The 23,389-nt window shown below is 41.2% G+C and overlaps 1 protein-coding gene across 3 annotated transcripts; it reads left to right on the forward strand.

Annotated features, from left to right (window-relative positions):
• Nucleotides 1-673: 673 nt before the first annotated feature.
• LOC143294326 (scavenger receptor cysteine-rich domain-containing group B protein-like) lies at nt 674-23,372 on the forward strand. Of its 3 annotated transcripts, none has more exons than XM_076605777.1 (13): nt 674-717; nt 2,022-2,126; nt 2,291-2,560; nt 3,768-3,987; nt 4,660-4,775; nt 6,527-6,859; nt 7,520-7,660; nt 12,077-12,322; nt 12,847-13,174; nt 14,122-14,228; nt 16,393-16,528; nt 17,736-17,938; nt 21,191-23,372. In XM_076605777.1, exons 2-13 carry the CDS (start codon nt 2,033-2,035, stop codon nt 21,499-21,501), a joined length of 2,505 nt encoding a protein of 834 aa, XP_076461892.1. In that variant the 5' UTR covers nt 674-717; nt 2,022-2,032; the 3' UTR covers nt 21,502-23,372. The 3 variants fall into 3 exon arrangements, with proteins under 3 accessions (XP_076461892.1, XP_076461891.1, XP_076461893.1); XM_076605776.1 differs by lacking the exon at nt 674-717 and adding an exon at nt 730-1,121; XM_076605778.1 differs by lacking the exons at nt 674-717; nt 12,077-12,322 and adding an exon at nt 730-1,121.
• The last annotated feature ends 17 nt before the right edge of the window (nt 23,373-23,389 follow it).

Raw genomic sequence — 23,389 nt, forward strand, 5'->3', positions numbered from 1 at the left:
GTAAATAAAAGGACAAGAACTCTGACTGACTGATGATATTTCTCAACAAGAGAGGCAAGGCCTTCAAGACTCGAAGTCCTAACGGCAGATTCGAACCCCGCGTGTTCGGATGAAAGGAAACTGTCTTATCCATTACACTACACTATCGTGGCTCCTTAACTGACGTTCAAAAATATAATATAATATTTAAACATGCTTTTTTTTTTTCTTTTTTTTTTTAAAGGGCGATAAATCGATTGCGGTATTCGCAGTGAGAACACTGTGCGAATCATATTATTCTGGTGTATCTTGGGCATTCAAAAAATCTTTAAGAACAATTAAAAATTCTTTTTAAGTCCGCTGTAAAGGAGACGTGGCTGTCGCTGCTATCACACTGCAACATTTAGCCGTTTTCTCTGGATCTAGATAGATGTACAAGTTTAGTTACACCCGGTTGACACGCTCGATTCAATTTATCTTTTATGTTCATTCTAGTTTTATAGTTTTAAAGTTGATATGAACATTGAGTATTTTGTTAAACTAATAACATGTAGAGCCAAGTACAAGTACTTCTAAACGTTGTATGAAGTGAAAAGGAATTCATTTTGAGAAAAGTCAAGACTGGAAATTTTTGCGTTTCATCAATTCAAGGGTATTAACTCTCATGCTTTATTATTTTTAACTGTGAATTCCGACTGATTCTATGGATATCTTTATGGCAGTTTGGGGCATAATCCAGTAAGTGATGAGGCGTTCACAAATCTTTCTCTGAATAAATATTTAACGGTCTCCTTCTCTAACTTTCCATCACATGTTATCGTGTATGGTCGATTGAATATAGAAGATTTAGGCACCAGAGGAAACGCGAAGAAACTGTTCCCGCACCACACCCACTGTGACACCAGGAAACACTTTTTCAGTGAAAACCCGGGTCACCAAGACATGGAACAGTCTCCCAGTCTTGGCACCGTCGGTGAATGCCTTTAAGAACAGACTGGATATCTACTGGCAGAACAAGCCAGACAAGTACAATCCGTCTTGCCAATAAACCACGCATGCAAAGTTTAGTATGCACAACCGATGACCCACACGGAGCGATGAACAGGTCTTTGGACCTCAAACATCATACAGTTCAAGTACAAGTAAGTACAAGTGAGTTGAACGGGCAGGTCAACAACTTGAAACAAAATGGCGTCGTTCGCGTTCGCGAAGACTATGAGCATACGCTTTGAATATGTATAAATATGTGTACGCAATTGATTTTTGCCCATGACCTTCAGGGCTCAGCCAGTAGATCTATAAAGTCCACTCGTCGTATTGATTTTAGTATTTTCCGAAAAAGACCACTTGGGCGAATGAACATCGTGAAAGCCCTGTACACTGAGAGTAAAACACACAAGCTTTTTATGTATTGAGTATAATTTCAAAATGTAATGTTTAAGATGAGAAAGATCAGTTTAAAGCAAATTAAGTCCCCTAGCATTAATTACAGATTAAATTATCTTCTTTACAATCTGCACCAAAACGATTGCAAAATAAATGTAACTAACATGCTTAACAAAAGAAGTTCCTGTTTGAACAAAAAATGATTAAAATGACTGCTGTTGTTGTGTCAGAATATCATATCAAAGTACCAAGTTTAGAGAATAAAAAGAAATATATATAACAGTAAATGCAGTTTGCATATAATTTGGCTTCTTTTTTAATTTTTTTGTGTGCCCATCCCAGAGGTGCAATATTGTTTTAAACAAGATGACTGGAAAGAACTGAATTTTTCCTATTTTTATGCCTAATTTGGTGTCAACTGACAAAGTATTTGCAGAGAAAATGTCAGTGTTAAAGTTTACCAAGGACACACACACACACACACACACACACACACAGACAACCGAACACCAGGTTAAAACATAGACTCACTTTGTTTACACAAGTGAGTCAAAAATGATCATGACTATGATGATGAAGGCAACGATGACGTTCATGATCACCTCAACGACGACATTGACGATGATGATATTGGCAATGATGATGATTTTTTCCAGTCAATTTGACAATGGGGCAGACGGAGAGGGACGGCATAGTGATGATCCAGGAGCACGGGGTGTGGGGACCTGCCTGTGGTGAGGGGTTTGGCAAGAAGGAAGCAGGTATGTGTGTGGGGAGGTGGGGGGTGGGGGGGGAGGAGCGGTGTGTGTGTGTGTGTGTGAGAGAGAGAGAGAGAGAGAGACCGCACTACCGCGACTCTATATCCAACTATCATCTCTCTCTCTCTCTCTCTATCTTACCACCACTCTTTTTTTGTGAATGACAGACGTAACGTGTCGACACCTAGGTTACGATAACGGTGACGCTCTGTGTTGCCGCCCTTACGGCGACGTTGCCTGGCAACACCGCACGCGCCGAAAGGTCACGTGTCACGGCAACGAGACCCGCGTGCACCAGTGCTCTCAGCAGACAGCCAGGCATGATGAGGACAGCTATTGGCGGGACAGTCTGTGGTGGAGGTCGGAGGAGATCTACTGCAACAAGCACGACTACGCCGCTGTTGTCTGTCGACACCATCCTGCCCCTCCTCTGAATGGTCAGTTGGGAGTTGGGCAGTGTTTGTTGCTGTTGTTAAAACAAAAAGAAATGGAGGAAGGTGGCAGAATGGTTCAGACACTCAGTTACCAATACCCAGTCCGTGAGGGTGTGGGTTCAAATCCATTGATCTAAAAATAGTATCCCGCTCTCGCCCTTTCTCCCAAGTTTGACTGGAAAATGAAACTGAGCATCTAGTGTAGATGAGACGATAAGCTGTGCAAGGTCCCGTGTGCAGCACGGACTTGGCGCACTGAAAAAGAACCCATGGCAACGAGAGTGTTGTCCTCGGGCAAAATTATGCAAACAGAAATCCACTCTGATAGGTTGGTATTCACAAATATAATCATGAGCATGCACTCAAGGCCTGACAAGCACGTTGGGTTATGTCAGGCATCTGCCTAGCAGATGTGGTGTAGCGTATACGGATTTGTCCAAGCACAATGATGCCTCCTTGAGAAACTGAAACTGCAACTCTTGTTGGTGTTATTGTGGTTTGTGGGCACAGTTATACGTAAGTCATATCTAAAACGGTTTGCTAACAAACCTGCTTGTGGATGGAGTAATTGACATATGAATTATAATCATTTCTGATGATCATTTCTGAGGACATGTGTCAAGATACAAACGTGCATCGACAATTTTGTCAGTGCTAATATAACTTGAGAAGGGTTGCCCTTTAGATTCATGCATACAGTCTTCTATAATTTTGATTAGTATAAACACAGTTGATGGGTTCTTGAGTATAAAAGGCATTCAGTGTGTGTACATGTTTGTATGGGTTATTGTTCAGAACTGTATTCCGAATTCAGCTATGTCATAGCGGCTTAAATTTGCTTACCGAATGTGTAATTTCTAGAACTGCAAAAAAAAAAAAAAAAAGAAAGAAAAAAAAAGAAAGGCATATAATATTAATTTCTTGTCAAATACTCCTACCATCCTTTATTCTGTTTCTGTCTATGCGCCAAAAAGCAGCTCTCGGCCCAGGTGGTCGGCTTCAGTTTTGCTCAGATGGCTCGGTGTTTGTAAAGTACTCAGAGTTTGGTTTCTGACCAATGATAAGCTTTATTATAAGTATCAGTACTCCTCCTTCTTTTCCTCCTCCTATTACTGACCCCCCCCACACACACACACACCACACACACAACCCACAGACACACACACAGACACACACACACACGTTCTAAAATTGTTTCGTCCTCCTCCAGAAATGCAGCTGTCCCTAATGGGCCAGTCGTCCTTCACGGGCCGCCTGGTGTTGACGTATGACGGGGTGGAGGGAGGGGTGTGTGGGGAGGGATGGAACCAGCCGGCAGCAGAGCGGGCCTGTCAGGACCTGGGCTTTAACCACGGGGCCAACTACAGCCACGTGCACACGGACACTGAGGACAGGGCTCTGGGACCGGTGTGGACTGCCTCCGTCACCTGGTGAGAGGATGGGCTGGTTGGTGCTCTCTCTGGGTCTGTCTGTCTGTCTGTCCCTGTATGTATTTGTCTCGTTTGACCAGATGACCACCACTATAGTGTGTGTGTGTGTGTGTGTGTGTGTGTGTGTGTGTGTGTGTGTTTGTGTTGTGTGTGTGTGTGTTTTATGTGTGTGTATGTGTGCATGCCTGCAAATGCCTCTTGGTTATGCATCCTATAGCATGTGCTCTCCTCTCTGGAGGGTGGGTATGGATTGCTTGAATGTGCCTGGAGAGAAATGTTTTCACATGGTGATGATTATGAGCACTTGGTGTTAGTCATAAACAAAACATTTGAGTCTGGAATGTCGAGTCTCTATGTCCCGTTCTCTGTTTTCCTTTTGTTCTTGTTAAATATTTTTTTTGGATTACGTTTATCATTGGTATTTTGCAATTCTATCAGTGCTCCACACTCGTTTTCACGGAAATCTAGGCCTAATTTCCTTTTTTTTCCCAACTTTTCTTTTCTGTTTTTTCTTTTTTCTCTGTCGATTTTTTAAATTTATTTTTTAAAATATTTTCTATATTTCTATCTTTCTCTCTTTCTTTCTTTCTTTACGTTTCTTTCTTTCTTTTCTCCCCCTTGTCTTTCTTTTCTTTCTTTCTGTAATGTTCATGATTCTCCCTCGTTGACCAGTGATGGTGCCAGCTCATTTGGAAACTGCAAGCACGCCGCCTTTGGCACAGTGACCAGCTGTGACCATTATGCTGCTGTCCTGTGCTACAATGACTTCAACCACGCCAACAAAGGATGTGAGTATCATCGTGACCCTCTTTGTCATCCTCCTCCTCCTCCTCCTCCTCCTCCTCATCAACCACTCAGCAAAGACGAGTCAATTATTTCTGTGAGACACCCTTACAACAATAGACCCCAGCACTCAGTGTCCCACAAACACGACCCCTGTTTTCAGACCATAACACTCAGTGTCTCACAAACATGACCCCTGTTACCAGCCGCCGTGGCGAAGTGGTTAGCGTCGCGGACTGACGGCTGGGAGGACGCGGGTTCGAATCCCAGCGGAGGTGGGTTTTTCGGCCCGTGGCCGGCTCCTACCCAGAGTTGAGTGTGCTGTGGGCTTAAATGGGGAGACTGGGACCACACAGTCGAGTGTCATCCACTTCAAGGATGCGTCTTTGGGTGTGTTGCTCTAATTACTTGACCAACACTGCAAGTGTCTGTATCTCTCGGGCCTGGTTAACGCCGGGATATCATTATGACAGGAAGCGTAGAGTACAGCCTTGTCACGCAGTCTCAAACCAAAATGGACCTCCATAGCAGCATCGTCATCATCATCGTCATCCACCTCCTCCTTCATCGTCATCAGTATAAACAAAATAGTCTCAAAGTCTGTGGCCTTTCATGCCCTGCTCTCATGGTGACCTCAGTTTCGATGCCCCTCCATTTCCGTGCTTGGGGTGAGTCCTGTCAATGTCGTCAGTGTCGGCAGATTCATGGGGGCCTGTTGTTTGAGGGACGTGGTGGCGGTCTCCACTCTGGGAGAGACGCTCACTCAGTCTGGCTCCGCGACTAAGCCATTATGGTCGTTAGTAGGGGGCTTAGTAGGTGGTGTCCTAAGTACGTTAAAACAGAACAGGCACCACTGAACACCACCGAAAAGACTCAGCAGCAGTGCAGGGTCTCCTCTGGTGTGTGGCCTCCAGGCGACCTAACATCGATGGTTCCCTGTGGACTGCCGACGCTGGAACTGCGACGGACGAACCCGGGTGTGGCCGTGTATGGGGGAATCTAAATGAGCGGCGTGAGAGTAATGCCACTGAAACGGTGCAGATGATGGGGCAGCAAAAAAAAACAAAAAAAACCAAAAAAAAACAAAAAAAACATGACCCCTGTTTTCAGATCCCTAACACTCAGTGTCTCACAAACACGACCCCTGTTTTCAGACCCCAACACTCAGTGTCTCACAGACACGACCCCTGTTTTCAGATCCCAACACTCAGTGTCTCACAAACACGACCCCTGTTTTCAGACCCCAACACTCAGTGTCTCACAGACACGACCCCTGTTTTCAGATCCCAACACTCAGTGTCTCACAAACACGACCCCTGTTTTCAGACCCCAAAACTCAGTGTCTCACAAACACGACCCCTGTTTTCAGACCCTAACACTCAGTGTCTCACAAACACGACCCCTGTTTTCAGATCCCAACACTCAGTGTCTCACAAACACGACCCCTGTTTTCAGACCATAACACTCAGTGTCTCACAAACACTACCCCTGTTTTCAGACTGTCACACCCAGTGTCTCACAAACACGACCCCTGTTTTCAGACCATAACACTCAGTGTCTCACAAACACGACCCCTGTTTTCAGACCCAAACACTCAGTGTCTCACAAACACGACCCCTGTTTTCAGACCTGAACACTCAGTGTCTCACAAACACGACCCCTGTTTTCAGACCATAACACTCAGTGTCTCACAAACACGACCCCTGTTTTCAGACCCGAACACTCAGTGTCTCACAAACACGACCCCTGTTTTCAGACCCCTATTACCGCCTGGACAGGGACGCCTCCAGCCCGGCCAACAGCGGCCGTGTGGGAGTTTTCCTGGACGGTCAGTGGGGCACGGTCAGTGACGACCAGCGCTGGACAGAGGCGGACCTGGACGTCCTCTGCAAGTCCATGGGATTCTCCACCGGCAGACGGTTGCCTAGCGATGCGGTGGTGGCGCCAGGCTCTGGCACCGTGTGGAGACTGGCGCCCAACTGTGGGGGTCAGGAGACAGACCTGATGCACTGCAGAGTGACAGAGGCGTGGAGCAAGGCGGAACATCAGGACCACAGCGACGACCTCAAAGTGGCCTGCTACAATTCAGGTGATGGTCGTGTCTGTCTTCATTTCGGTTTTGGTTCTGGTTTGTTCAGTTGTTTTATTTCTAGTATTTCTTTCTTTTCTCCTCCTCCTCCTCCTCCTCCTCCGTCTTCTTCTTCTTATTATCATTTGCTGTTGATTGTTCAGCACCTATTCATTCTTAGCCTTTGTTGTGCTGACCTGTCTTCAGGTATAACTTTGTTTTAATGACCATATATCCAGCCTCACAACCTCTCTTCGCCATCCCTCAACAGACAGCTGATCATCTTCTCCTTGTTTTGAACTCATCTCTTTGCTGTTTTATTTGAATTTTTTCTCTCTCAGCTGGATTTCTATTCTGAGAAAAAAAAAGAAGGAATTATGAACGATTGACTTCTGGACCTACATTACTGATATCCATAACCTCAATAGTTTAGATCTGGCAAGACAAGCTGTCGTTTTTACACATGCCTGCATTTTGCCAGTCTTTGCTTTCAAGTCCCAGACGCCTGGGATTTTAGGGAGATAAATAGATAACAGACAGACAGACAAACAGATATATATATATATATATATATATATATATATATATATATATATATATAGAGAGAGAGAGAGAGAGAGAGAGAGAGAGAGAGAGAGAGGAACAAAATAATGAATGAAGAAACAAACCACCTCTTTGCAGTGATGCTGAATCACGGGGTCACTCACCATGACGGCATAGTCTTCATCCAGCCATCCAGTTACAAACAGACCGACACTTCAGAGGCAGATGACAGCGACTGGATGCCTCTCTGTTTCCATGACTTCGACAACAACGATGCCAGTAAGTGCTGTCAAAAGGTCAGGCATAATGACCTTATGGTCACGTGCCGTTAGGGTCAAATAGTTCGCATGAAAGGTAAGTGCATTCATTTATAGTGTCAACTAGCATTTCATTGACACGCATCATCCTGCTTTTCCTATTGTTGTGGGAATGCGAAAATCGGTGCAACGTTCTGACATGGACATTGTCACGAAAAATGTTTTGCCTACTTTTGGTGAACACTCCAGAATACCCTTGAAATAACTTTCGATTCACGCTGTGTTCAGGGTTTTTGTTGTTGTTGTTGTTGTTGTTTTATAAAAAAAAAAAATCTTCTGAATTATACTTATCCGCCTTCAGCCTGTTGTCAGAATAATCTTCAATCGTGCGGTGTAATAGCCAGCAAGAGTGTTCGGTCATTTGGTAATAGTCCAACTGACATTCTGATACAAGTTTTACCAGTGCATATTTGTTTCATTTTTATTTTACCGTTAACTATGCAACAAGGTCAGTTTCATACAAAGTACCTTTTGTGTCCAGTTTTGGCTTATACACTTGGGTTTTTTTTTTTTTTGACGAATAAGAAAATTTGGAACAATGCGTACATTTGGCGTGAGGGTACATTTGACGTGTTATACCGGCCAATACAAAACCCAGAATTGATCCTGTAATGTCATGACACCTGTCCTCCAACTCGCACGCCATACACACACATCAGTAAACAAAACACTATGATTTGTGTATGCTTCTCTGTACCTGGGTGTACGCTGACAGCGGGTCTGGACATGGTTGGCTTGAAGTGTTCCATTGCTTTTGCGAGGCATGCATTGAGTTTGTTAAATCGGCATGTCTGTTTGTCATTGAATATGTCAAACTCTGACTGTATTCTCATTTGTAATTCTTATAATTTTTTTCAAACCACTTTAGTACGTTCACAGTAAGTTATAAAGCATATGTTCTATTCCTTGTAGACTTTAAATCTGATAAAGAATTGAGCAGAAACCATGAGAAAGTCTTTCCGCAAAATGGTTATTGTACCAGATAAGACCAAAAAACAAAGAGAAGGTGACAAAAAACTGTACATGGAGATGAAAAGGCAGAGGGAAGAGGAAGGACTGGATGTTATCATCAGAAATGGTAAAATCATTCTCAGACCCAAACCCGGCCAGGATGAAAATGACAGAGCTGGTAACACTGGGGTGCCAAGCTCAGAGCACTGACTCAAGAATACCAAAAGAAATGCTGTAAATAATGTAAGTAGTGTAAATAAAAAAAGATCTGAAAGTTACAAATAACAAGTGTAATGGTAATACAATGTATAAGGGGTGATAGTTACAGTCCTGAAAGTCTGAAGTTTTTATTATTAAACGCTGATAGTACTGGAAACAAAAAAACAACAACAAGAACTGAATGCTTTGGCTTGGGATTTAAATCTTGACGTTATTGCAATTACTGAACTGAAGCCAAAGACCCTGAGACCTGACTGTGGATGGGAACCTGAAATTGATGGATATGTTTTATATACTAATGAGGCTGGGAGGGGGGTAGGCTTGTTTGCAAAGACGAATCTGAATGTGGTACGTAATACACAGCTGGAAGAAGTCTTCAGTCCCTCTGTCTTCTGCTCCATTGCACTTGAAAATGAGGAATTAAAAGTTGGAGTTGCATATAGATCTCCCAGTAGTTCATTAGAACAAAATAAGAAATTTAAAAAAAAAAAATGTGTATCGCTGTTTTTTGAAGGCACAGGTAACAAAGTGTTTATGGGTGATTTTAATTATCCAGATATCGATTGGGAACAAGAAGTGTGTACCAAACACATAGACCATCCTGCTTCAAAATTTCTGAAAGTATTGCAAGATAATTTTGTGGTACAGTTTGTTATGGAACCAACACATTTTCGTGGTAATCAAACAGCAAATATTTTGGATTTGGTTTTAGCATACAGAGATGACTTGGTTTATAACGTTTGATATCATCCCCCTACAGGTAAAAGTCACCACTCTAGTATTACTTTTGAAGTTGATCTTGGTCTTTCACTACCTGATAAGTCGGAAGGCAGACGCTTTTTATTTTTATTTTTTAAAATTTTTTTATAAAGGTGATTATGAGACAATGAGGCATGCATTGGATGACATAAATTGGAAAGAGACTTTGGAACTCAAATCTGTGGATGAGTGTTGGTCTTGCATTACTGATAAATTGAAGGAATTACAAGATAAGTATGTGCCATCTAAAGAGATTTGGACTGGGAGGAAAAGCTACAAAAAGACTGTCCCACTTTCTGTTTTGGAATAGATAAGATTGAAAAGAAGGACCTTCAGTTGGTATAAGAAGTACAGGACGACTGAAAATTATAATGCTTATGCACGTGCTCGGAATCAGGTTAAGAGGGCACTACGAAAGGCTACCAAGGAAAAAGAGATGTCTATGGCAAAGAACATTAAAAGTGACCCAAAGAGATTGTTTAATTATATTGCATCACAAACTAAACCAAAGGAGATTATTCCGAACTTAAGCACACCTGGTGGAACTTTAACTAACAATGACAAAGAAAAGGCTGAGGTCCTAAATTTGTTTTTCTCTAGTGTTTTCACAGTGGAAGATGTCACCAATATTCCTTCTTTTGAGTCAGAATGCAAGGCTTCAACAGATTATGTTGAAGTTTCAGAAAAGATGATTAGTGACAAACTTTCACAGTTAAAGGTGAATAAAACCATTGGTCCTGATGGAATACACCCTTATTTGCTAAAAGAACTGCATAATAGTTTAGCTATTCCCTTAAAGATTCTGTTTGTTAAAACAGTATCACATAGTAAGATCCCACAGGCATGGAAAGTAGCAATAGTAAAACCAATATTTAAGAAAGGTAACAAACAAGACCCTGGAAACTATCAACCATTAAGTTTGACATCGGTTGTATGTAAAGTTTTTGAAGGTTTCATACGTGACACTTTGAATAAACATTTGATTGATAACAACTTACTGTCTGATTATCAGTTTGGCTTTACCAGTGGTAGATCCTGTGTTACTCAGTTGCTGAATACTTTACATGACTGGATGCAGTCACTTGAAAACAATAAACCAATGGATGCAATTCATCTGGACTTACAGAAGGCATTCGATAAAGTTCCACATAATAGGTTGTTAAATTGCAAGGGTATGGTATTTGTGGTAAATTGTTGGAATGGATAAAATGGAGAGAACACAGTATGTATCAGTAGGAACTGAGTCATCATGTTCTGTTAAGGTGAGTTGTGGTGTTCCTCAAGGCAGTGTCTTGGGGCCCATACTCTTTGTATATCATATAAATGACATGCCTGATATACTAGACTGTTTTGTGAAAATCTTTGCAGATGATACAAAAATCTATGAGGAAGTATATTCTGATGTTGGTAGATTGAAGTTACAAGTTAGTATTGATAATTTAGTACACTGGACTGATAGATGGCAAATTAAATTAAATAGCAATAAATGTAAAGTTTTACATATAGGCAGAAATAATCCACATTATAAGTATTATATGGATGGTACGGACTTGCAGGAGACTTCATCGGAGAGAGATCTTGGAGTCATTGTTGACTCTGGTCTCTCTTTTGATGTTCATGTTAATGAAACCATTAAAAAAGCCAATAGATTGACTAGAATGTTAGTTGGGAATATATACAGTGTAAAAGTAAAGACATAATGGTGCCATTATTTAAGTCATTAGTCAGGCCAGTCTTAAAATATGGGAATGTTGTTTGGAATACGGGCTTCGTGAAACATATAGATAGTGTTGAAAATGTTCAACGAAGATTTACCAAAAGAATCATTGGCTTTGCTGATATGGACTGTAAAAATAGGTTGCAAGCACTTCAGTTACCTAGCTTAGAATATAGAAGACTGCGTGGTGATTTAATAGAGATGTATAAAATGACTCACGGATTATATAACAGCAGAACTATAAACTCTTTGTTTACATTGAATGAGAACAGTGCTACAAGAGGCCATTCCTACAAACTATTAAAAGTTTAAGTAAAAACTTCCAGATTTGCACATTTCTTTACTAACAGAGTAACAAATGTTTGGAATAATTTGTCAAAAGACGTTGTTTCCGCAGGAACAGTGAATACATTTAAAAATTATCTTGATATTCACTTACAAAATTTTAAATACAAAACTCATTTACATATTTATTGATTTTTCAAGCATTGCGCACTCACTGTTGAAAAATGCACCAGACATATGTGGGGACTCTCTTTTTCTTCCCCACTTCAAGTGGGCAAAAGGCCTTGTCAGGCCTGCACGCCTTGATATTGATATGATATGATATGAACATAGTAAGCCTTGAGGTGATTGAAAAATAAATCACAGGAACAATTTCGGTTGTAATATCATGAACATAGCCAACACAGCTATAAATGTGCATCAAACAAACATCACGGATTGTTTCAGAGGTCATCTGCAGAGAGATGGGATTTACAGGCGGAGTGTCTGTGTGTTGTGGAAAGGCGTACGGTTACCTGGAAGACGTCATTTCCGGCAGTTATTACTTCCGTAAAATGGTCACAACCACCAGCACGTGCAAAGGAAGTGAACACAGTTTCCGGGAGTGTGCGGAAGTGACGAACGTCGGGACAATAGGTTGTCCTGGAGAGGACTATGCTGCAGTGTCTTGTTTTGGAACAGTGACCCCACAAAGTACGTCACTGCATGCAAAGGAATTTAAGTGCTGATGATATTGGTCTTTAGTCTACTGTTATTTATCACTTGTTCATTTAGCTAAGAGTAGGATGAAAACTAAAAAGCAAATAAAAAAATATGTTGACAAAGTGTCTTCCAATTCCAGTTGTTTCGTTGTTCAGTGTTGGTTATTTCTCTTTGTTTCTATTGATTGTTTGATTAATTGATTTATTTATTTATAGAGTTACAAATGGGCCTACATGAAAGGGAAAACATCCAACGAATCAAATCGTTGAAAAACTATATAGTGGTGGTGATATTGATAATAATCAGTTATCAGTACTAGTACTCGGACTCGGAATAACAGAAAAGAAAAAGAATGAGATGATGAGGAATAATGACCGTTGAGTCTCATTCATATTACTTGATTGCTGTGATAAATAACTGACTGAATAGGATCAGTAGGATTATTTTTAACGTATCTCTTGTCCTTACGTAATATGTTTTCATATTTCAGCATTTGTTCCATCTCTTGTTTCCAGGCTATTTGCTGTCGTTGCGGTACAACGACGTGTACTACGCTTACGGTGACTATTACTATGATGGCGAATACGACGACGACGACTATTACTACGACGACGACGACGAGAATAATGTGGTAAAACTACACAACCAGACGTGGGGGTCCCTGACCGTGTTGTACAACGGTCTGCCCGGTCACATCTGTCCGGACGGCTGGTCGGACAAGGCGGCGCAAGTAGCGTGCAGAGAACTGGGATTTCCCCATGGCCAAAAATACCTGCACAGCAACTGGTATGACGACTACATCGTCAAAGAGATGGCTATATGGTCGTCTAATTTTCACTGCTTGTGAGTCTGTTTTCTTTCTTTTTTTTATCGTCTATTTTTTCTTCTTTTCCTTACTCATTTGTTATTTGGTTGATTTGTATACCATAACTGTGACAACGATAATGATTTTCACGCACATTTTCCGAATGTTGAGAGTCATCTTTTCTTGTTTATATATTGGTTTGTTTTCCTGTAATATATATATATTTTTGACACAAAGCGAAAATCAATACTTTGAAAACTAAAAAAAAGGATGATGTTCATGAATTAATTGCCTCCATCCCAAGCGCACACACACCTATCTTTAAATAAAGAAAGAGAAAAAAAGGCCTAAAGAAAAGGGGACCCAAATCTCGCTCAATAATAATTGCACACTGTGAAAGAAAAAAAGAGAGTAAAAATCACGGAAACAAACAAGCAGAAAAGACCAAAAACAAAACGAAAATACAAACAGATGATATTACCACATTTAAGAAATAGATAAACAGATAAATGAATAAACAAAAAGATCATTAAGTAGTAGACACAAAAATAAATAGTGAAACCCACAGAAAAAAAAAAAGCAGAAAATACCAAAACACAAATGAAGACAGATGATATTTTCACACGAAAGAATTAAACAGACAGATACATAGATAAACAAAAAGATGATTAGGCAATATTGCCACGCATTGACGTTTGATGTTATCGTTTCATTGCCGATTTTCTTATGCTGCTTACAAATTTACACACAAAACGCGCACTCGCACACACACACACACACAGATACATGTGTGTGTGTGTGTGTGTGTGTTCTAGCGTCTTTCAGTCACTGAACTAACTAAAACAAGTTTTCAGTTGACAGCCTGAATCGTTAAGTAAAAACAGTTTGGAACTCGCTTGGGTCTGCCAGATAGTCAGTTGCTATTTTATTACTTTGTGTGGTTGCCGTCCTTGTCAACTGACTGTGGAGGTGACCTGGGTTTCAGAGGCACTGAGAACCGATTGTCGGAATGTCGTCATGACGGCTGGGGGCACACCCAGGGATGCAAGGAGCAGGATGCTTACGCCGGTGTGTTCTGCTATAAGGATGAAGGTCTGTATCTTTCGTAGAGATGAAGGTCATTGTCTATTATAGAGATGGGTAGTTTTGTGTATGGGGATGAAGGTCTGTATCTTTTGTAGACATGAAGGTCATTGTCTGTTATAGAGATGGGTAGTTTTGTGTATAGGGATGAAGGTCTGTATCTTTTGAAGACATGAAAGTCATTGTTTATTATAGAGATGCGTAGTTTTGTGTATATGGATGAAGATCTGTATCTTTTATAGACATGAAGGTCATTGTCTATTATAGAGATGGGTATAGTTTTGTGTATAGGGATAAAGGTCTGTATCTTTTATAGACATGAAGGTCATTGTCTATTACAGAGATGGGTAGTTTTGTGTATAGGGATAAAGGTCTGTATCTTTTATAGACATGAAGGTTATTGTCTATTATAGAGATGGGTATAGTTTTGTGTATAGGGATAAAGGTCTGTATCTTTTGCAGACATGAAGGTCATTCATTGTCTGTTATAGAGATGGGTAGTTTTGTGTATAGGGATGAAGGTCTGCATCTTTTGTAGACATGAAGGTCATTGTCTATTACAGAGATGGGTAGTTTTGTGTATAGGGATGAACGTCTGTATCTTTTGCAGACATGAAGGTCATTGTCTATTATAGAGATGCGTAGTTTTGTGTATAGGGATGAAGGTCTGTATCTTTTATAGACATGAAGGTCATTGTCTATTATAGAGATGGGTAGTTTTGTGTATAGGGATAAAGGTCTGTATCTTTTATAGACATGAAGGTCATTGTCTATTATAGAGATGGGTAGTTTTGTGTATAGGGATAAAGGTCTGTATCTTTTGCAGACATGAAGGTCATTGTCTGTTATAGAGATGGGTAGTTTTGTGTATAGGGATGAAGATCTGTATCTTTTATAGACATGAAGGTCATTGTCTATTATAGAGATGGGTATAGTTTTGTGTATAGGGATGCAGGTCTGTATCTTTTGTGCACATGAAGGTCATTGTCTGTTATAGAGATGGGTAGTTTTGTGTATAGGGATGAAGGTCTGTATCTTTTATAGACATGAAGGTCATTGTCTATTATAGAGATGGGTAGTTTTGTGTATAGGGATAAAGGTCTGTATCTTTTATAGACATGAAGGTCATTGTCTATTATAGAGATGGGTATAGTTTTGTGTATAGGGATAAAGGTCTGTATCTTTTATAGACATGAAGGTTATTGTTTGTTATAGAGATGGGTATAGTTTTGTGTATAGGGATGAAGGTCTGTATCTTTTGTAGACATGAAGGTCATTGTCTGTATCTTTTATAGACATGAGGTCATTGTCTATTATAGAGATGGTATAGTTTTGTGTATAGGGATAAAGTTGTATCTTTTATAGACAGAGTCATTGTCTGTTATAGAGATGGGTATAGTTTTGTGTATAGGGATGAAGGTCTGTATCTTTTGTAGACATGAAGGTCATTGTCTGTTATAGAGATGGGTATAGTTTTGTGCATAGGGATAAAGGTCTGTATCTTTTGTAGGCATGAAGGTCATTGTCTATTATAGAGATGGGTATAGTTTTGTGTATAGGGATAAAGGTCTGTATCTTTTATAGACATGAAGGTTATTGTCTGTTATAGAGATGGGCTGTTTTGTGTATAGGGATAAAGGTCTGTATCTTTTACAGACATGAAGGTCAGTATCGTTTATCGAGATGAATGCCAGTATTTATTGTGTAAATGAGCGATTTATTTGTAAATCGTGACGCTTGTTGTTACAAGTTTAGGGTGCATGTTCTGTTATAGAGATGGACCGCCACTGTTGTGTTATAAAGATAGTCATTGTAGTGTTCTGTACTAGTGGGGATGAAGGTCAGTGTTATGTTGTAGAAATGATACTGTTGTTTTATAGAGATGAATCTCTACCGCTTTATGCTTTTGAAATATCATCATAAATTTGGTGTATGTTTTTGTTGTTTTGTCAGTTGGTGATGGTGTGTGTGATGTTTGTATCGTGTCAGAGGTCAACTACAGACTACATACAACTCAGACCCCCAGGCCGCGTGTTGTTGTTGTTGTTTTTGTTGTTGTTGATGGGTGATGGTGTGTGTGATGTACTGTGTCAGGGGTCAAGTACAGACTGTACAACCCAGACCCCCAGGCCACGTGTTGATGGGTGACGGTGTGTGTGATGTACTGTGTCAGGGGTCAAGTACAGACTGTACAACCCAGACCCCCAGGCCACGTGGGGCAGGGTGGAGATCCTGTTGCCCCACACCTCCACCTGGGGAACGCTGTGTCGAGATAGCTGGGAGGATAGTGAGGCCATGGTTGTCTGCAGGTCAGTAACATTTCTATCTATCTGTCTGTCTGTCTGTTTGTTTGTCTGCGGTTTGTCTGTCTCTAACTGGCCGAGGGGACAGTAAGGCCAAAGTCGTCTGCAGGTCAGTCACTATGCTTCTTCTTTTTTTTTTTTTTTTGCTGCCCCATCATCTGCACCGTTTCAGTGGCATTACTTCCGCGCCGCTCATTTAGATTCCCCCATACACAGCCACACCCGGGTTCGTCCGTCGCAGTTCCAGCGTCGGCAGTCCACAGGGAACCATCGATGTTAGGTCGCCTGGAGGCCACACACCAGAGGAGACCCTGCACTGCTGCTGAGTCTCTTTTTCTCCTTGTCCTGCCTCATCTTCACTGTTATTATCCACACGCCGCTTGTCCTGAACCCCCTGTCAACTCTAGACTCCTTACAGCACAATTTGAACGCTTGTAGTCCACAACCGAGGACCCGGTATCGCAGCCATGTGGTCACACACCAAAGGAGACTGACCATGCCCTGCTACTGAGTCACTTCGGTGGTGCTCAGTTGTGCTTGTCTTGAACAACTTCTACAGAGCAGGGAACACGGAGTACCCCCGCTGACGACAATAATCGCTTTTTCGTGGAGCTACAGGGAGTGAGTGTTTCGTCTGGAATGGACACCCCCTGCCATGACTGTTTCCATGGGTTTAATAATGCTTTTGGTTTTTTTTCCTATGTCCTTTAATGTCCTCTCAAAACAACCAACCAAAAATCACCAAAAAAACCCAAAGAAACATCAACAACAACCCCCCCCCCCCCTAAAAAAAAACAAAAAACAAACAACCCTACGTGTTTTTCTCAACTAAGTGTCCAGAATGATAAGTCTCTGTCTCGTGATTTTTGTTTTTTTTGTTTTTTTTGTTTTTGTTTTTTTGCGAGACTACTCCAAGAGTAGAATCAAAAATGGTTTTTCTCAACGAGACAAAATCTGTGTGTCAATGTTTTTCCATTTCTGTATATCGGCTATCTTTCTCTATGTGGTGTGTGAGCGTGTGTGTGCGCATGCGTGCATGTGTCCGCGCGCGTGTATGTATTTGTGTTCGCCCGCTCGTGCATGTGTGTGTGAGTGTGCACGCGCTAACTAATTTTCCGAGGAAAAATGATAGTTTTTTTGTTTCTTTTTGTTTCTTTTTGTTTCTCCTTTTTTTCTCTCTCCTCTGATCATACAACATGTCTTCTGACGGCAGGATGTTTGGCTACAAATCGGGGCACATGTACACGGTGAAGGACTTGCCCCCAGCCCACGGGGTGAGGTATGAACGCTACGAAGACTGCCAGGGCCACGAGGAGCATGTGGAGCAGTGCATCCACGAGGGTTTTGTGCCGGCCTATGACAGTTCCTGTGTGAACCATAGGGATGATGCTGGCGTCTTCTGTATCCCCCACCTTCGTGAGTCTCTGTGTGTGTGTGTGTGTGTGTGTGTGTGTGTGTGTGTGTGTGTGTGTGTGTGCCGGCCTGTGACAGTTCCTGTGTGGACCATAGGGATGATGCTGGCGTCTTCTGTATCCCCCACCTTCGTGAGTCTCTCTCTCTCTCTCTCTCTCTCTCTGTGTGTGTGTGTGTGTGTGTGTGTGTGTGTGTGTGTGTGTGTGTGTGTGTGTGTGTGTGCCAGCCTATGACAGTTCCTGTGTGGACCATAGGGATGATGCTGGCGTCTTCTGTTTCCCCCACCTTCGTGAGTCTGTGTGTGTGTGAGTGTGTGTGTGTGTGTGTGTGTGTGTGTGTGTGCCGGCCTATGACAGTTTCTGTGTGGACCATAGGGATGATGCTGGCGTCTTCTGTATCCCCCACCTTCGTGAGTCTGTGTGTGTGTGTGTGTGTGTGTGCCGGCCTATGACAGTTCCTGTGTGGACCATAGGGATGATGCTGGCGTCTTCTGTATCCCCCATCTTCGTGAGTCTGTGTGTGTGTGTGTGTGTGTGTGTGTGTGTGTGTGTGTCAGTGTGTCTGTGCCGACCTATGATAGTTCTTGTGTAGACCATGGATGATGCTGCTGTTTTCTGTATCCATCATCTTCGTGAGTCTGTGTGAGCGTGTGTGTGTGTGTGTGTGTGTGTGTGTGTCTGTGTCTGTGTGTCTGTCTGTCAGTGTGTCTGTCTGTGCTGACCTATGACAGTTCCTGTGTGAACCACAGGGATGATGCTGGCGTCTTCTGTATCCCCCATCTTCGTGAGTCTGTGTGTGTGTGTGTGTGTGTGTGTGTGTGTGTGTGTGTGTGTCGGTGTGTCTGTCGGTGTGTCTGTCTATCTGTGTCTGCATCTCTCTCTCTCTCTCTCTCTCCTTTAAGAGGTAATAGTCCCAAGCGTAATTTGACAATACAGTCTCTGAAACATTTTATGTTCACAAAATCAAAGTCTCTTTCATTTTCAAAGGTAAATTTAAATGTTCTATAGTAATTATACATATTTTTCTGCATTACGGAGCTTTCCCATTCTTGTACGTAAATATCTGTTAGACGTTGTTTAAGCAAAGAAATAAAAGATTTTTCGCACTAAACCCCTTGTTGCAGCCAGACGTATCCAAGCCCTAGGCTAAAGAGTGTATCTTTTATGCGAGAGACCCAACACTTTTTGCCATTGTTGTCCAGAGTAACTAGCATGGTATATGCCTGTTTGGGGAGACGTCTGTTATCCATTTTTATTACTTTTAACCAGTATCTGATACATCTGACTGCACTGTTGACATATAATGGGTTGCGACCTGTCTCTCCATACACAAACTTATTTGGTGTTTTCAGTGGTACATTAAGATATCTTTTAATTGCAAGTGTGTGGACTTTCTCAATATTTGGTATCAAAAATTTTAAAGAAACATGTTTTAGTCATTTCACTTAACTTACTTACATACTTAACACAATCGAAACAAGCTCGTTTGCCTTTGACAGCCAATGCATCTACCCCTTTGCAAACACTCGTTTTTGTAGAAAAAATAAAACCCAAATAGTTGTACTCATTTACAACTTCTAGATCATTTCCATCAAGATTCCATTTCTCATATCTACTCAAAAAATCTCCCTTTCTAAAAACCATTACCTTTGTTTTGTCTTTGTTAATGTTCAAATGTAGGTCTTTACATGCACTGTTAAGAATATCAAGTTGATTCTGAAGACCTCGCGGTGTATCTGCAATGAGAACTATGTCATCCGCAAACAACAAGAACAGTGGGAGTACATTTGGAAGCAGTTGGATGCCATGAACACCATTAGCTTCAAAGGCAGTTGCAATGTCATTTATGAATATTGAAAATAATACTGGACTAAGAATGCAGCCTTGTCGCACTCCAACAGGACAGCCAAAAAATCTGTTAGCGTATTGCCCACTCTCACACAAGACACCACAGACTTATAAATGGCAAGGATAGCATTAATAAATTTCCCAGACAACCCATTATTTTTCAATATTTCCATCAGGGGTCCTCGTTGAACAGAGTCAAAGGCCTTCTTTAGATCTACAAAGCATGCATATAATTTACTACCTCTTGTCAAAAGGTATCAAAAGGCCTCAAGGCCTGACTAAGCGCGTTGGGTTACGCTGCTGGTCAGGCATCTGCTTGGCAGATGTGGTGTAGCGTTTATGGATTTGTCCGAACGCAGTGACGCCTCCTTGAGCCACTGAAACTGAAACTGTCAAAAGGCATTTTTCAACAATAGCATTTAAAGTGAAGATATGATCTACCGTTGAGTAACCTTTTCTAAATCCAGCCTGTGACTCTGACAACTTACTGTTTGCTTCAGTCCATACAACAAGCCTTTGGTTTAACACAGACATATAACATTTACTAATCAGACTAAGCAGCGATACACCCCTATAATTGTCTGGTGAATGTTTATCCCCCTTTTAGAAAATTGGGACGATAACTGCCTTTGTCCACTTTTCAGGATATAAACCTTTCTCAAACAGAACATTAAATAGGTATGTGCAGTCACGGAGGATGAGAAACATGTAATTGTGTTTGTCCTTTGTATTCCGAAATTACAGATAAATACCTGGACTATTGTAGCATACAATCTCTACCACAATTGCTAAAATGTGACAGCATGCTTAAAACTAGGAACCTAGGAATTTATATCTTTTATGCATTGAAAATTCGAAACAATTTCGTTGGTAATATAGATGAGTAATGCCCTCTGTACTGGCTGTCAGTTGTGAAAATAACTGAATGAAAATCTATAGGTTTAGGAAATTCCACTTTCTTGCATGCATGGCTTGTTTCATGTTTTCGTTTTTCCTTAAAAGGCATTCTACATTGTTCTTTTTGTTTCTAGGGGCCGGAGGCCTATGGAATAAAATTTTGTTGTTGTTCTTGTTCTCGTTCTCTCTCTCTGTGTCTCTGTGTCTCTCTCTCTCTCTATATATATATATATCTCGTTCCACAGATTTCAGGACAAATGTTAACGAAAGATCACCGATGAAGAGAAAGAGGGCAGGGAGTGGGTGGTGGTGGTAAGGACAAAACGAGCGACAAAGAGAAAAAAACAACAGACAGACAGACAGACAGAAAGACAGACAGAAAGACAGACAGACAGACACACAGACAGACAGACATACAGACAGGCTGATCGACAAATACACACACACACACACACACACACACACATATATATATATATATATTCCAACCTCGCCAAACTTTATGTCGCAGACGATAAACGTCAGAACAAGACGTCAACGACCGCAACGCCGGCTGACAAGAAACCTCAGGACTCCAGTAACTCCTCGGCTTCCTCCTCCTCCGCCTCCTCTCGTGCCACCTCCTCCGCTTCTCCAGACTCCTCCACCACCTCCTCCTCGCCGAACGTGGGAGGCATCGTTGGGGGAGTCCTGGCGCTGGTGGTAGTGATTGGGGGAGTGGTTGCAGGGTTATGGTTGTGGCGGCGGTACTATCCAGCTCTGCCCCCCTACCAGCAGCAACACCACACCCCTGAACCATCAGTGGCAGAGAGCGCTGCTTGACATGGACATGCGCCCACACACCTGCTCACACGCACACACACTCTCTCTCTCACACACGCGCATATATGTGTGCATACACACTGGCACTCACATTCGTGCGTGTTCAGGCACACACACACGCATGACCACATGCATGCGCATGTGTATTTGTTTGTGTTTGTAAAAAAAAAAAAAAAAAGGGAGAGCATGCATTTGTTTGTATTTGTTTGTATTTATTTTTTATCACATCAGATTTCTGTGTGTGAAATTCGGGCTGCTCTCCCCAGGGAGAGCGCGTCGCTACACTACAGCGCCACCCATTTGTGTATGTGTGCATGCGTGCATGCTTATGTGCATGTGTTAAGTGTGTGTGTTCACATCTGAGAGTACATGAGCCATGTCAGCGTGTGCACCCAAGTATGTATTTACTTGGAAACAAGTTTATGCACGCATGTACAGTGATATATGTGTTTACTTTGCACAAATCACAAATCTTTTGTATACCATCAGCAAATTCAAACACCAATTTGATATTTTCAAACAAAACTTTATTCTCTCATTTATGCTCAGGCACAATCTATCACTCTCATACACACAAACAAATACACACAAACAAATACACACACAGACACACACACAGACAGACACATACACACACCATTCTTTCACACTCCCACCAAACACTCTTCACATCCACAAAATTGTTCATACATCATTGTTCATACATCAACAATCTGCAACATGTACGCTCACAAATCAAACTAGAAATCAGAGTTTCAAACACCACACACACACATACACACTGTATAGAAGCTGTGCCGTTATACCACCCTTAGCTTTGCGGAGTTACACACAAAGACAGCAGGTGTATAAACAAAGCATACATCAACAGTATGAGCAACAGCGACTACCTATACCAAAACACAAGCAAAACTCCACACAGATGATGTAACAGTCAGTATGCCACTGGCAAAAGCCCTCTTTAGAACATCTGAAACCAGTCATAAAGGATTACCTTTGCCTAATCTGTTTACCACCTCAGATGTAAAGAATATACTTGTCAATTATGACATTCTTCACATCATGTGACGTTCACCAAAACAAGCCATTCGTTTTCACTTCATCCTTGAAATAACAAGTATGCTTTGGGGAAATGTCATAACCAATGTTTTTTGTTGTTGTTTGGTTATGAGTTTGTTATGGCTTGGTGTGGAATGGTTTGTGTTTGTGTGTTATAATTATCACTGAATTATGGGCAGTTCTTTAACAGGATAAACAACTAATCAAAGACCTGGTATAAACTTTATTTCTTCTCGTCATAACCAAATGATCAAGTTACCACATCGAAAAAAAACAAAAGCCTTTAAAAAAACATTACAATCGGATGAATGACTGTATTCTACTCCAGTAAAGATGCATTATCGTTATGTTTGCGTTTGTATTTTGTCATACTTGCCTTGGTAAGTGAATGTATGCAATAAATGAATAAACACATCAATAATAAATAGATACACAGATAAATAAAGCAAATAATTAAGAAATGCACATATATACTTGATCCCGCCGCTGATTTTTGTGTGTATAAAAACTGTAATGACAGCGCATATACTTGTTAATAAATGTGCAAATCAGAGATAAATAAGTCAAAAAAGGAACAAAAATAATGAATCAATAGGATCAATGAAAATCTTATGTAGCTTAATCGAACAATAAATAAATTACTCAAAATGTACTAACTGCTCCCTTAGTCAAAAAACCGGAGAGGGGGAAAAAGGAGAAGGAACAGGAATCTTTCTTCACTGTTTCAATATCAACTATAAAATAAAACCAAAAGAAACAGATTTTACAAGATATATAACATACACACCAGAAACAAAAAAACAAACAAACCCCAAAACCCAACCCTTCC

Source organism: Babylonia areolata, chromosome 19 (genome assembly GCF_041734735.1).
Source record: "Babylonia areolata isolate BAREFJ2019XMU chromosome 19, ASM4173473v1, whole genome shotgun sequence".
Classification (NCBI taxonomy): domain Eukaryota; kingdom Metazoa; phylum Mollusca; class Gastropoda; order Neogastropoda; family Buccinidae; genus Babylonia; species Babylonia areolata.